The sequence below is a fragment of the Lissotriton helveticus genome, chromosome 5_1 (genome assembly GCF_964261635.1).
Source record: "Lissotriton helveticus chromosome 5_1, aLisHel1.1, whole genome shotgun sequence".
Lineage (NCBI taxonomy): Eukaryota > Metazoa > Chordata > Amphibia > Caudata > Salamandridae > Lissotriton > Lissotriton helveticus.
The window spans coordinates 1,056,949,627-1,056,965,534 of record NC_136065.1 but is presented as its reverse complement, the minus strand read 5'-3'; the positions used below and the strand labels follow the sequence as shown (position 1 = coordinate 1,056,965,534).

General features: G+C 48.4%; 1 protein-coding gene across 9 annotated transcripts in view; it reads right to left on the bottom strand.

Moving 5' to 3' along the window:
* LDB1 (LIM domain binding 1) overlaps window positions 1-15,908 on the bottom strand; it is a 402,291-nt gene that overhangs the window by 48,833 nt on the left and 337,550 nt on the right. For 6 of the 9 annotated variants that reach the window (XM_078643610.1, XM_078643604.1, XM_078643603.1 and 3 more), the window contains exon 3: window positions 15,451-15,495. The exons of the other annotated variants lie outside the window; for them this stretch is intronic. In XM_078643610.1, the coding sequence (XP_078499736.1) occupies window positions 15,451-15,495 (45 nt within the window). The remainder of the gene's footprint in view (window positions 1-15,450; window positions 15,496-15,908) is intronic. 9 annotated transcript variants of the gene reach the window in all.

Sequence of the window (15,908 nt, the reverse complement as noted above, 5' to 3'; positions counted from 1 at the left end):
CAGAGTGGTAGTGCAGAGTGCAGAGTGGTAGTGCAGATTGGTAGTGCAGAGTGCAGAGTGGTAGTGCAGAGTGGTAGTGCAGAGTGCAGAGTGGTAGTGCAGAGTGCAGAGTGGTAGTGCAGAGTGCAGAGTGGTAGTGCAGAGTGCAGAGTGGTAGTGCAGAGTGCAGAGTGGTAGTGCAGAGTGCAGAGTGGTAGTGCAGAGTGGTAGTGCAGAGTGGTAGTGCAGAGTGGTAGTGCAGAGTGCAGAGTGGTAGTGCAGAGTGCAGAGTGGTAGTGCAGAGTGCAGAGTGGTAGTGCAGAGCGGTAGTGCAGAGTGGTAGTGCAGAGTGCAGAGTGGTAGTGCAGAGTGCAGAGTGGTAGTGCAGAGTGCAGAGTGGTAGTGCAGAGTGCAGAGTGGTAGTGCAGAGTGCAGAGTGGTAGTGCAGAGTGCAGAGTGGTAGTGCAGAGTGCAGAGTGGTAGTGCAGAGTGCAGAGTGAGAGTGCAGAGTGGTAGTGCAGAGTGCAGAGTGGTAGTGCAGAGTGCAGAGTGGTAGTGCAGAGTGGTAGTGCAGAGTGCAGAGTGGTAGTGCAGAGTGCAGAGTGGGAGTGCAGAGTGGGAGTGCAGAGTGGGAGTGCAGAGTGGGAGTGCGAGTGGTAGTGCAGAGTGCAGATTGGTAGTGCAGAGTGCAGATTGGTAGTGCAGAGTGCAGATTGGTAGTGCAGAGTGAAGATTGGTAGTGCAGAGTGCAAAGTGGTAGTGCAGAGTGGTAGTGCAGAGTGGTAGTGCAGAGTGGTGAGTGGTAGTGCAGAGTGGTAGTGGTAGTGCAGAGTGGTAGTGCAGAGTGGTAGTGCAGAGTGGTAGTGCAGAGTGGTAGTGCAGAGTGGTAGTGCAGAGTGGTAGTGCAGAGTGGTAGTGCAGAGTGCAGAGTGGTAGTGCAGAGTGGTAGTGCAGAGTGCAGAGTGGTAGTGCAGAGTGGTAGTGCAGAGTGCAGAGTGGTAGTGCAGAGTGGTAGTGCAGAGTGCAGAGTGGTAGTGCAGAGTGGTAGTGCAGAGTGCAGAGTGGTAGTGCAGAGTGGTAGTGCAGAGTGCAGAGTGGTAGTGCAGAGTGGTAGTGCAGAGTGGTAGTGCAGAGTGGTAGTGCAGAGTGGTAGTGCAGAGTGGTAGTGCAGAGTGGTAGTGCAGAGTGGTAGTGCAGAGTGGTAGTGCAGATTGAGAGTGCGAGTGGTAGTGCAGAGTGCAGATTGGTAGTGCAGAGTGCAGATTGGTAGTGCAGAGTGGCAGTGCAGAGTGGCAGTGCAGAGTGGCAGTGCAGAGTGGTAGTGCAGAGTGGTAGTGCAGAGTGGTAGTGCAGAGTGGTAGTGCAGAGTGGTAGTGCAGAGTGCAGAGTGGTAGTGCAGAGTGGTAGTGCAGAGTGCAGAGTGGTAGTGCAGAGTGCAGAGTGGTAGTGCAGAGTGCAGAGTGGTAGTGCAGAGTGCAGAGTGGTAGTGCAGAGTGCAGAGTGGTAGTGCAGAGTGCAGAGTGGTAGTGCAGAGTGCAGAGTGGTAGTGCAGAGTGCAGAGTGGTAGTGCAGAGTGGTAGTGCAGAGTGCAGAGTGGTAGTGCAGAGTGCAGAGTGCTAGCGCAGAGTGGTAGTGCAGAGTGCAGAGTGCTAGTGCAGAGTGGTAGTGCAGAGTGGTAGTGCAGAGTGCAGAGTGGTAGTGCAGAGTGGTAGTGCAGAGTGCAGAGTGGTAGTGCAGAGTGCAGAGTGGTAGTGCAGAGTGCAGAGTGGTAGTGCAGAGTGCAGAGTGGTAGTGCAGAGTGCAGAGTGGTAGTGCAGAGTGCAGAGTGGTAGTGCAGAGTGGTAGTGCAGAGTGGTAGTGCAGAGTGCAGAGTGGTAGTGCAGAGTGGTAGTGCAGAGTGCAGATTGAGAGTGCGAGTGGTAGTGCAGAGTGCAGAGTGGTAGTGCAGATTGAGAGTGCGAGTGGTAGTGCAGAGTGCAGATTGGTAGTGCAGAGTGCAGAGTGGTAGTGCAGAGTGCAGAGTGGTAGTGCAGAGTGCAGATTGGTAGTGCAGAGTGCAGAGTGCAGAGTGGTAGTGCAGAGTGCAGAGTGGTAGTGCAGAGTGGTAGTGCAGAGTGCAGAGTGGTAGTGCAGAGTGCAGAGTGGTAGTGCAGAGTGGTAGTGCAGAGTGCAGAGTGGTAGTGCAGATTGAGAGTGCGAGTGGTAGTGCAGAGTGCAGATTGGTAGTGCAGAGTGCAGATTGGTAGTGCAGAGTGCAGAGTGGTAGTGCAGAGTGGTAGTCCAGAGTGGTAGTGCAGAGTGGTAGTGCAGAGTGGTAGTGCAGAGTGGTAGTGCAGAGTGGTAGTGCAGAGTGGTAGTGCAGAGTGGTAGTGCAGAGTGGTAGTGCAGAGTGGTAGTGCAGAGTGGTAGGGCAGAGTGCAGAGTGGTAGTGCAGAGTGGTAGTGCAGAGTGCAGAGTGGTAGTGCAGAGTGCAGAGTGGTAGTGAAGAGGGGTAGTGATGAGGGGTAGTGCAGAGGGGTAGTGCAGAGGGGTAGTGCAGAGGGGTAGTGCAGAGGGGTAGTGCAGAGGGGTAGTGCAGAGGGGTAGTGCAGAGGGGTAGTGCAGAGGGGTAGTGCAGAGGGGTAGTGCAGAGTGCAGAGTGCAGAGTGCTGAGTGCAGAGTGCAGAGTGCAGAGTGCAGAGTGGTAGTGCAGAGGGGTAGTGCAGAGTGGTAGTGCAGAGTGGTAGTGCAGAGTGGTAGTGCAGAGTGGTAGTGCAGAGTGGTAGTGCAGAGTGCAGAGTGGTAGTGCAGAGTGCAGAGTGGTAGTGCAGAGTGGTAGTGCAGAGTGGTAGTGCAGAGTGCAGAGTGGTAGTGCAGAGTGCAGATTGGTAGTGCAGAGTGCAGATTGGTAGTGCAGAGTGGTAGAAGTATTACGGGCAGCAGTACCACTACCACCAATGCTACTGCTACCAGTACCACCACCACCAGTACTCCCGCTACCAGTACCACCACTACCAGTACTACCACCAGCAGTACTACCACCAACAGTACTACCACTACCAGTATCACCACCTCCAGTACTACCACTACTACCACTACCAGTACCACCACCACCAGTACTACCAGTACCACCACTACCAGTACTACCAGTACCACCACTACCAGTACTACCAGTACCACCACTACCAGTACCACCACCACCACCACCAGTACTACCACCATCAGTACTACCAGTACTACCACCACCAGTACTACCACTACTACAGCCACCAGTACTACCACTACTACAGCCACCAGTACTACCAGTACCACCACCAACAGTACTACCACCACCACCAGTACTACCAGTAGCAGTACTACCACAACCAGTACCACTACCACCACCAGTACTACCACCACCAGTACCACCACCACCAGTACTACCACTACCAGTATTACGGGCAGCAGTACCACCACCACCAATGCTACTGCTACCAGTACCACCACCACCAGTACTCCCGCTACCAGTACCACCACCACCAGTACCACCACTACCAGTACTACCACCACCAGTACTACCACCAACAGTACTACCATTACCAGTACCACCACCTCCAGTACTACCACTACCAGTACCACCACCAGTACTACCAGTACCACCACCACCAGTACTACCACTACCAGTACCAGTACCACTACCACCAGTACTACCACTACCAGTACCACCACCATCACCAGTACTACCACTATCAGTACTACCAGCACCAGTACTACCACTACTACAGCCACCAGTACTACCACTACTACAGCCACCAGTACTACCACTACCACCACCAACAGTACTAACACCACCGCCAGTACTACCAGTACCACCAGTACTACCACTACCACCACCACCACATTAACACACTCCATAACACTTAGCAAAAATACATTACCATTTACAATGCCATTAGCTCAAACTCAAATAAATCCGAGCCCGATTGCATTTCTAATGCTTGTTCTTTGGTGGTACAGGGCAAGTAGTGTCCGTGTCCAATGGTCTCTTTTTCCGGTAATAGATGGTCACTTTGCCGGTTTCTGGGTTTATATACAGTTTAAGACTGTTCCTCTGATTCTGGATCAGGATGGAAGAGTTCCTCTTCCACTGTCCGTGGCTTTGGCGCCGATGTCTTTGGCTTGCTGACTTGGTTGTGACCTTTTGGCTCGAGGGCCTTTGGTTCTGGAGTCTTTTTCGGCTCGACTGTCGGTTCGGGGTCGGTAACCTTTTTTGGTTCAACGTCTTTTATTGGTTTGGCAGTCTTTTTTGGTCGGCGACTACCTTTTTCGGGTCGATCCTCTTTTTGTGCTCAACGCCTTTTTTAGGGTCAGTGTCTTTGGTCGAGTCGATGCCTTTTTTTGGTTTGACTGGCTTTGGTTTAGTTGCACTCTTTTTAGGATCGGGTGCTGTTTTCGGATCGATGACCTGTTTAGGGTCGAGGCTTTTCTTTGGATCGATAGCTTTTGACTCAATATCCTTTTTGGTGTGGACGACCTTTTTTGGTTCAAACCCTTTCTTCGGCTCGACGCCCTGTGGCTGGTCGACCTTTTGTTCGACGACCTTTGGCTCGACGGCCTTCTTCGGTTCGACGACTTTTGGCTCGACGGCCTTTTTTGGGTCGTCGACTTTCGGTTCGAAAACCCTTTTGGGTTCGACGACCTTCTTGGGGGGAACGTTACTTGGTCCTGGGCTCTCGGAAGGCTTTGTTTTGGTCTTCTGAGCCGAGAAGGAGGGCGGGGCTTCTGAAGGGGTTTTTCGATCTCGGCTAAGGCCTTTAGGCGATGCTACGACCGGGGCCTTCGGTTTCGGGATAAGCGGCGTTGGGGGCTGTGTACTCACGATTTGACCCGGTGGGATCTCGTCGTCCCAGTCCGACTGGTCCTCGACTGTGACTATCTCTAGGTTCGAGTCCGCCGCTTCTGGGAGGTCACATTCATTATTGAAGATGTTCTCCGGTTCCGGTGCCGACCGCTGCATCTCTTGCCTAGCGGCCCGTCGAATCCGGATGGTCTTCTTCGAACGGAATTGGGCACACGCTGGGCAATTTTGTTCATTTTGCTCTGGTGATAAGCACTTGTTGCATACTGTGTGCTTGTCAGTATGCGGGAATTTGGAGTGGCATTGTGGGCACCTTTTGAACCGGCTCCTTTCCATTGACAGCAGACCCACGTGGCGTTGAAAAGTCCCAACGGCCCGTGGCGACGACCGGATCAAGATGGAGAGGTTGGTCGAGTCAAGAAGTACCGGACGAGAATAATACCGTCGAAGTCGAAGGCCTTTTGGCCTTTAAAAGTAGTTAGTTTCGGTTTCCGAACTTGGAGTAAAGGAATAACATCCGAACCCAATGGCGGAAAAAAAACAATCTGAGGATGGAGAAGATGCCCATGCGCATTGTAGTCCAGGGGAGGAGTCACCTATCTCGTGATACTTCGAAGACTCTTCCAGGAAAACAAAGGGCAATCATCCGGACCCAACACAAGGCGGCGATCTATGCACAAGATATAAATTCTGCAGCCCACATGCCTCAGAATTTTCCCCAGGCGTCAGACTGGGCCCAGATTTCTTTTTTTTAAGCAGTACCCCAGCGCGCCGGTATGTGGTATCATTCAGCTCCATGTGGCATTGTTGGCATCGTCTGAGCCGGAAGTGACATTCACAGTGCCTATATAGACACCACCCATGCGCACTGCCCTCAGTTACCGATCACAACTTTACATGCTAGAACCACGGAGCAAAGAAGTATACTGGCCTCTGGTGTGATAAATTACAGCCCTGAAAGGGAAGTACCAAGTCCCTAGAAATCCATTCGCAGAGCGGGGAGGAAAGGTAGGTCACTAAGGAAACTGCGGCTAAAAAGAGTCTCTACCAGATAAGGTGTTACATAAGGAAGTAACACGTTCATGTGATTAGAGACTTCTAGCCACAGTTTTCTTACCTCAGAATAGATGCCCAAGCAATACCATCTGAGAGGAGGGTCTGCAGATCAATTTCACACGAGGAAGTCCTGCCCGACTGAATGGGCCAAATTACCATCTCTACTGACCTGACAGTTCAGACAATGTTTGGTGAATGTGTGTAATGAGACCCACGTTGCAGTCCAGCAGATATCCAAAACGGAACTCAGTCAAATAACGAAAAGGTTGCAGCTTAAGCTCTGGTGGAATGAGCAGGCAAACCCTCAGGGGGGGTTTGGTTCTTGGCCAGTGAGTAGCAGATTTTGATGCAAAGTACGATCCACTGGGAGATGGTCCGCGTCTGCACGGCCTGTCCTTTCTTCACTCCAAAAACCCCAGGAATAGTTGGTTTGACCACCCGGAACTCTTTTGTGTGCTCAAGGTAGAATGACAATGCTCTTTTTGGGTCCAGTCGGCGAAGTCGCTCCTCTTCCTTAGAGGGCTTAGGCAGAGGGTAGAAGGCAGTGTGAGGGTTTGGCTCACGTGAAACGGAATAACCTCTTTCAGAAGAAAGAAAGCTCTTGAACAAAGCACCAGTTTGTCTCGGTAGATGTTAAGATAAGGCGGCTTGGATGACGAGGCCTGAAGCTCACTTACCCTTGGGGCAGATGTAATTGCCATGAGAAAGGCCATCTTGATGGCAAGGATTCAGAGTGAACAATTGTGTAGAGGCTCAAAGGGAGCACACATAAGGATAGTGAGAATGGGATTGAGATCCCACTGGGGTATAATGAAGTTGGGGAAAGAAAGCATATGTTGCAAACCTTTTAAAACCCTATGACCAATAGGGGATTGGAAAGGGGAAGGCTGGTCAGGCAACCGAAGAAAAGCAGAAACAGCAGATATCCCTTAACAGAGTCCAGAGCAGAGCCCTGCTGGGCAAGGGAAAGGACAAACAGGAGAAAGGGGATCAATGTGGCTTTTTGAACAATATGCAACAAATTTAGCCCAACAGCAAGCATAAACCGTCTTGGTAGAGGGGCACCTGGCTACCAAGATAACATTACAGACTTTAGGCGGAAGGTTAAAGCCTATCAAATGTCACTGTACAATCTCCATGCAAGAAGGTGGAGAATTGACAGGTTTGGGTTGAAAACCCTTCTGCTGTGATAGAAGATCCTCTCGAAGGGGCAGCCTGATCGGATGACTGATGGCCATGATCAACCGCTCGGAATACCAGACTGTTCATGCCCAGTCCAGAGCCACAAGGATGACTTGGGCCCGGTCGTTTCTGATATTCTTGAAAACTCTGGGCAGGAGTAGTATGGGCGAAAAGGTGTACAGGAGGTCTCAGCTCAACTCGAGACAAATATCTCTGAGTGAGAGCCACCTTGGAAACTCCAGCACACAAACTGCTGACATTGCATGTTCTCGTAGGTGGCAAAAAGATCTAAACAAGGCTCTCACCACTGCAGAAAGAGACCTTGCATCACCTCCGGATGGAGATGCCATTCGTGACCTGCTCGGCACCTTCGGCTGAGTTTTTCCACTCTGGTGTTCAGAGAACCCACCAGATGTTGAACCACCAGGGATATGCCCTGCTGTTCCAGCCATGTCAAGAGACTTAAGGCCTCTTAACAAAAGGCCCGCAACCCCACCCCGCCCTGTTTGTTGCAGTACCAAATGGCGGTGGTGTTTTCAGTGAACACATACACTAGCCTTCCCTGGATGGAGGGTAGAAAGGCTTTAAATACCTATCGGATTGGTTGGTGTTTCAACAGGTTGATGTGGAGTCCGGATTCGGACAGAAACCAGAGTCCTCTGATCTCCACCTCTCCTAGATGGCCGCTCCATCCCAGAAGTGACGCATCTGTCACTACTGTCAGGTCTGGTTGGGGAAGGGAGAGGAGATTGCCGCTGACCCAATCACGATTCATAAGCCACCACTGCAGGTCCTTTCAAGTTCCTGCTGAGATCTGGACCATGTCAGAGATGTTCCCCAGATGCTGCACCCACTAGAACTTCAGGTCCCAGTCTGCATATGCCAACCAGCGTGCGGCACAAGCAGGATGCATGAGGTCCAGCCGTCTCAGTCAGTCTCACCCAATACAGGATAGAGGCTGAAAAATTAGTATCATAACCCGAATATGCTGGACTCGCAGTTTGGGAGGATAGGTCAAACCTGCTTTGTGTCCAGAACAGTTCTGATGAAAGGAAGCGTCTGAGAGGGAGTCTGGCAGGACGTTGGCACGTTAATAGTGAAACCCAGCAAATGCAGGAGGCCTGCCGTAATCTGGTGGTGGTAGACAGCTTGGGGCGCGCCAGCCTTCAATAGCCAGTCATCGAGACAGGAGAAGACTGGCACCCCTGATCTCCACAGAGGAGCTGCAATCACCACCATCAACTTAGTGAACACCTGAGGAGCATTGGTAAGGCCAAAAGGCCTCACAGAAAACTGAAAATGCTTGTGGCCCACGTCAACCGCAGGCAGAATGGGAATGTGAAAGTAACTGTCCTGCAATTCCAACTCCACCATTCATTCTCCAGGGTAGACAGGGCCTGAGCCAGAGTGAGTATCTTCAATTTCTCCATGTTGAGAAAGAAATTGAGAGCTTAGGTCGAGGAAAGGAAAAAGACCTTTGACCTTCTTGGGCACCAGAAAGTAGCAAGAAAAGTAACAACAGCCAACTTCTGACGCCTGCACTCATTACATGGCTCCTTTGGCTAAAAGCCTGAAAGTGAAGAGACAGGTGGTCCTCCATCAGCATGTCACAATTGGGTGGTATGGAGGGAGGGGCAGTCTCAGGGGAGGGAGTAGCCCTTTCTGACAACTTGCAAAGCCCACCTGTCCAATGTTATAGACTGCCAGCGGAGCAGGTGACGACAAATCCTGCCACTGACTGGGTCGCCATGATAATACGTGGGCAGACTAGTAGGATTTGGAGGCTGCATTGGTGATGGTGGACGGACTCAACTGCTGGCTACCTGACCCATGGAGCCGGTAGAAACCACGTCCATGGCCAAGAAGAAGCTGAAGAGCTTGTACGCCGTGGAGGCTGGTAGGTAAAGACTTGGTTGCATGCCCCTTCCGTGGCCGCGAAAGGTAGATTGAGGGTGATGAGGGACCAGAGAAGGGCCCATTGTTGTGGCCGTAGACTTGCTGTCCTTAAATCACTCCAGCACCGAATCTGCTTTATCTGCAAAGCAACAGGAGCCATCAAATGACATGTCCATGAGGGCAGACTGGACATCCCCAGAAAAGCAAGACGTACTCATCCAGGCGTGGCGTCCCCGTTGACGAAACCACTCTGCCTAGTGAGTCGTGGTGTCAAGTAGGCCTGGGTGGTGAACTCCGCTCAATTGACTGAGTTTTCTGCACTCCGCGCAACTAACCGAGTGCAGAAAAGTCTGCCTCACATAGTGCAGCTGAGTTTTTTCCACCTATCACTCGCCAAAGATAAGTTGGCGAGTGCGAGCTGCCGCTCGGGTAGAATTTCTAATAGGCCAGCAGGAAGATCAGGGCGAACGGCAGTTTGCGCTGCACTCAGCAGAGGTTTTTTGTCACTTTGTAGAATTTCACATAGCGGAAATACGCGAACTCCACCCAGTCCACAATGGCTGGTGAACTTCGCTTAATCTCTCCCATCAGCAATAGTCTGTGAGAGCATGGTCCGGGAATCCTCCAGGACCCTTGGCAGCACCTGCAGAACCGTATCCCACAGAGCACAGGAATAGTGGCCCAAAGAACATGTGATGTTCATAGACCGCAGAGCCAGGCTGGCAGAAGAAAATGTATTCTTTCCAAGATTGTCCAGCCTCTTGGACTCTCTGTCCCGGGATGCGGTAGGGAATGTGTCAGGATTAAAGTGAGGCGTGGAGGCTTGAACCACCAAGTTCTCTGGAGTAGGGTGTTTGGTGAGAACATGTAGGTCCCCTGGAGTCGGGTGGTGGCAGCGAGCAGTCGTCCTGTTCATATGAGCCAGTTTGTCAGACTTGGGCCACGGTTTTGAAAGCAACATTCCTGGCTGAAGCACTTGCATCAAGACATTAGTCTTGATTGCCATAGAGGGCAAACTAAGATCCTGGACCTCAGCTGCCCTCAGCACCGCCATTACACAGTAAGCGCCTTCCTCCATAGCCACGGAAGAGGGAGAAAGCATGTCAGTGTCTGGAGAAGTTATTCAGTCCACTGGCTTCACCCATGCCCTCAGCCCAGTCCAGTTGTTCCTCATAAGGCTGGTATTCTTCTGGGTCGAGCAAACCCCTCCCAATTCTCCTAGAGTCCTAGCCCATAAGGATATGGCTCAGCCTCCAGCCCGGAATGCATGACTCCAGTCAGCACCAGAGCCAGAAGACGCCCCTCCAGCTTAGTGTCTGAGTTGGGGATGAGAATGGGGATGGCGCTGCCAGGCCCATCTGCCTCAGGCTCTCTGTGTGGGACGGTCGAGGTGGCACGTCTGGTTCCGATCCGGATCAATCTGTGGACCTTGGGGATGGAGCTCTCAGTGTGGAACCACTAGGTGCACCTCCCAAAACAGCAGGCCCAAAAGTGTGCCGGAGAGAATGGATCACCCAATGAGGAGGTGCATGGCCTCATAAATTCTTGCAATTGGGCGAGGTCGCTCCAGATCCAGAAACTCTAGGAGGCAAGGAGCCGACCTAGATGCTGGCTCAACCACAGAGCCAGACCATGAGAGGAGACTCTCCCTCGTCTTGTCAGCCGACATACGTGAAGTAAAAGAAAACTTTGACTTCTTTTTATGGGACATGGACTTACCCAAAAGGCTCGATAACAATGAATGCGATGACTATCTCGGCCTCCACGACTGCTCCCAGGACCATGAATGTTGCACCGTCGAGCCGCCATAAGCTTGAAGGATCGCTCCCTCAAGGCATTCAGGTGCATGGCGCAGCTGTAGGGCAGGCCTTCGGGTCATGTACCCGCTTGAGGTACTAAAGGCATACAAGGTGAGGGTCTGTCACCAACATCTGTCAGTGACTGGCGCAGCACAGCTTGAAGCCTGCCTTCTTCGAAAGCATCCCTGATACAAGGAGGTAAACCTAAAAAAAAAAAAAGTAACAAAATGTAAAAAAAAAACTAGTCAAAAAGTGACTAAGGCGTAGGAAAGTGACTAAGGCGTAGGACTTCCCAGATCTGAGCTGGCCGGCGCAGATAGAAAAGTATGGATGTCAGCATACCTGGGTAACGCCTATATAGGTGCAACAAATGTCACCTTTAGCTCGGACTAAGCGAGCGATGCCACGAGAATCTGCAGCTAGAAGTCTATCGGATCTTGAGATTGCATGGGGATGAAGATTCCACAATGAGAGTCGCCTGAACAGAAGGAAGAAAAAGTGACGAATTGCAATCCAAAAGGAGATTGCTGAAGGGAAATTGCAGCCCAAATATATGAAAATGATCCCTAACTAATCTTAACCAACGAGTACTCAAAATAGTGGTCTGGTGCCGGCTCGGGCAGCCGATGCTCAAATGCAATGGACATGCCTACTCCCAGAGGAGTGCCAGTTTGGGGAGGCAGATGTAGAAATGCATGGGACACGTTGCAGCAAAGTGCCTGATCAGCGGGCTACTCATTGGAACCCGGAGGAGCTAGGACACCCTGGGCAGAGTGCCAGAAATTGGACGTGTTAGCATGCTCTCAAGAAAGGATGCTAAAGAAGTGATGGGTACAGATACAGAAATAGGACAAGGGGGACATACCGGTGGGCAGAGGACAATTAGAAGGCGAACATTTTGCTATGGTGAAGTGTGTATAGAAAATGGAAGTAGAATCAAGGAGGAAATGCTGATAGAGAGACTGCAAAGGGATAAAAAGCTGATATTTAAAGTGGATATACAGTATGATTCAAGATTGTCCATGAAGAGGGTGACAAAATCTTGGGCAAAACCAGCCCCTTTGGAAGTGCCATTCATTTACAGCAGGGGACTTCCGCCTTTTGGGTAATAACAGCTTCTTAAGATCTCTGAAAAACATCATGAGCTACTATTATTATTAGGGTTATAGCCACATTAGACGGGATTATATTGGTGGTAACACTATGCGGGTTTACTGGCAGTGATCACCAGAGTGCTTCGGGCAGGATTGCCAACATCAATATAAACAAGGCGTTGTCAATTTAAAATGTCTTTACATGGATAATGCATAAATGTCACCAAAGTAAGAATATTAGTAAAACAAAATGTCCCTAGTGCCACAAGATTTATCACTGAAATATCAACTTTATTTTCATTTTTTAAATACAACCATTTTTCTCCAAACATCAGCTGATGAGTTCTGAAAATCTATACAATTTTGTCACAAACACATTTTTCACTCTTAGTATATATATACTTTAATCAAGCAAAAGCTTCTAATTTAGCAGGCTGGGCCTCAAACATCAGAGCTACTTACGGGTCTCTGAAGAGCTACCTGTAACTCGAGAGCTACTTATTGGACAAGCCAGATTTAGAGAAAGAAGTTATTCTCAAACTGAATAGAATTTTTTCATTTATCCAAGTTAGAATAATTCAGTACTAAAAGATTTGGGTACCTGTTGAGGCCTGGATTAGGCATTAAAAAAAGAAGAAAAAAAAAAAGATTGTGCATAACCGTTAAACCATCATATTTGGATAGGTTAGTGTAAAGGACCTCAATGTGAAATGTAGCGAGCAAGCAGTCCGTCCACACGTGAGAGTGATATATTTTCAATCAAAATGATGAAGCGCGTATTATCACGAATGTACATTGCCCCAGAGGTTTCCATCTTCTAAACGGACAACCTTAAATCATCCACTATCCTGGCTCCCGCTATTCCGTTCAGACAACACGTTCAAGTCTGAAAGAGTACATTGATTATATTTTCCTCATTTGGCAAAGGACCCTCCATACACTGACAATATTTCTACAGTGGTTGAACCAAAATTGCAAAGGCCCGACCTTTACCATGACATGTGACAAGAATCAGATTTTCTTTTGCTAACTGTGGAGTGGATAATAGCACTGTATATGCCACCTTGTATCACAGGCCTACTGAGAAGGATACTTTGTTAAATTATTTCGGTTATCATCCATGCTCATTAAGTGACTCCCTACATACAGTCAAATTCTAAGAATTCATTACAATTGTAACCGTAAAACAGATTTTTTAAGGGAAGCAGAAAAATTATTACAAAAACTCCTATCACAAGGTTAACACAGTTGCTTGCTCAAACACTGGCCTAGGGATACACCGCTCACGTCACAAAATTACCACCAAATTATTGTGTGTGTGACTGACTACCTTTTCCCCTGTTCCGAATTTGTTTAAAAATATATTAAAAGGCACTGGAAAGTTTGGTATGATGGGACCTTGCTTTGTACTCACCCATGTTTTCACATTTGAGACATCACCTTGTATGGCCTGTGATTTTACCGGATAATACACCATCCAGTGGGACTGAATACTGGGGTATCCCACCAACCATTGGTCATTTTAGGCATGGCCAATGCAATGTATGCCTCTTTGCACCGAGTCCAAAGTATTTGCGTACAGTGACATCAGGGTGCACTAAAAAATTTCTCCAACTGAAGAAACAAGATTATTGGGCTAATTTGATTGGAACTGGCTCCCCAAGGAAAATTATGCTTCCCTAAGTAATTCCCCTCACGGCCATTTTCTCTCCTCTCAAGGCTGTTGCCTTCTTTTTGCCAAGCGCCCTGAGACCTCTTTTGGTGAATTGTTGCGCTATACAAACGCCTTTGACATTTGACATCGTTTTTCAAGTGACTGGATTTTCAGACACTGAACACCAGGAGTACTGATCTGCCACTCCATGAGGACTGGACTTTATGGATAATTGATAATTATTAATGAAATTGAATGGTTTATGCATTTGATTATTATGTCCTTGGTTGATTCGGACAGGGTTTCCTAATCATAGTATATATCGACTTTGAATATCAGCTTTTATCCCTTTTGAGTCAATTTATAGTTATCGTCTCCTCTTTTCCCTTACTCTACTTCTCTATAGCAATATGGTCGCTTTCTTACTGTCCTCTGTCCACCAGTAAGTTTCCCTTGTCCTCTTTCTATATGCGTCCCTTCCTTCCTCAGGAACACACTAGTATGTCTAATTTCTGGCACACAGCTCAGGGAGTCACCGCTTGCCCAGGTCTCCTAGGCAGACATCTAATCAGGCATTTAGCTGCAACTTGCACCATGCATCTCTACATCTGCCTCCCCAATACAGCACCACTCTGGGAATAGGAGTGTTTGTTGTTCGTTGGAACAACCACAGACCCGAAACAGCGCTGAACCACTATCTTGAATCCTCCAAGGTTGAGATTAGTTGGAGGTCTTATTTTTCCAAGTAGGCTGCAATTTCCCTACAATTATCTATGTCCTTTTGTATTTGCAATGGCTCACTTGTTTGTATTCCTCTCATTGTGGAGTCTTCAACCCTTTGCAATTACAAGTTCACTACTCCTGAGGTGATCCATGCTTACGTCACATTCTATCTTGCCAATTCCCTTTTAACACATATTCCATATACTTTTTTCTTTTTCAGTATCTGGAAGCCTATACCATATGCAAGTATTTCTTCGACTTCCTCTCTACCTTGTACTGTTCCTTTACTTTCTACTGAGGACAGGTTCCTCTTATTTATCTTTGTGGGTTTTAGTGCTAGTCTACAGCTCCATAAGTCTCCAGCTCCATAACTCTCCAAGTTCTAATGATGATCCCGGTATCTCCCCAAGGGATCGAAGAGTTGACCTCATTTAAGAACCTTATTTGCACTGTTCATTAAAAATCAATAGGCCATTGTGTTATTGTTTTTGGATACGCACTTTAACCACAATTATCACATAAGTGTTTCAAGAATAATAGAGTGGTGAACACGTTTTGCCACCTGTATCTAGTGCGCCGATGTCGATGTTTTCGAAGACTACCTTTTGTTACAAGTAAATAACCATTTGGTGTGAACGTTTGTTGATATTATATGTATATAACCACTGTTTGATATACAACGATTACCTAAGGTCCCAGACTACTCTTGTGTTCCACAAAGATGCTGCAGCACCAATCTTCATGATGAAGAAATTATATCCATAAAACAAACTCTGGAGACAATGCTATGAATTTCACAAACACTTAAGTATTGATAATAGTAATAATATATAAAATTATATGCAGACACAAACCATTCATGTATTAAAACTCATACAAAGTTTGTTCCCGGCATAAACTCAGAGTTCTAATTATTCTACAGAGACCTGCATTTTTAGTCTCGATGTTCCCGCTTTATCGATGACCGTATTCCGTATTTGCTGATGCGCTAACGTGCACTGCTGGTTGTGCATGTTAGTGCATCAGCAAATTCCTTCTCTGTTGCTCAGTATTGCTGCAATACATACGACAAGACATCATTGCTACTGGTCGTATATGATGAAATTAGCAACCCCAAACAATTACCAGGCTGTCTCCTCTGCAGTGCTGGAGGGAAAACAACAAACACTGAAACTGGAATGCAGGGCACCAGCATATAGGGCATTGGTCATGGGCTGTTAAGGGATATTCATAACCGAGTTGAGTTCTTACCCTATCCCAGGCTCCAGATACGTCGGAGGGTACATTGGAGTGGGTCTGAAGGAAACAAACCAATAAAGTTAATGTCACTAAAGCGCACTGGCATCAAAACAAGTACCACATGCAAAGGGATAAATCGCTTGTTGTACGTGGCAAGCCATCAAAAAAATCCATCCTTTGAACAATTTAATGAACTTCCAAACTGCAAAGTAGGACTTTACCTCCCCCGGGTCCCTCCCCCGCAAGGGATGTATTCCAGACTCTGACCAAATTAAGTATTTCCGTAAATGCAGCTCAACCTCGGTTCCATTTTCAGCCATGCAGTGGATCCGGTTGGCACAGACTCTGCGAGGCCAGCCAACCGGTGACTAAGAGATATTAAGCAATGCAAGTCTGTGCCAACAGGGACATGCGGTTATTATTTAATAAACTTGAGCATGTATTGTGATGACAACCAAAAATAACAGTTC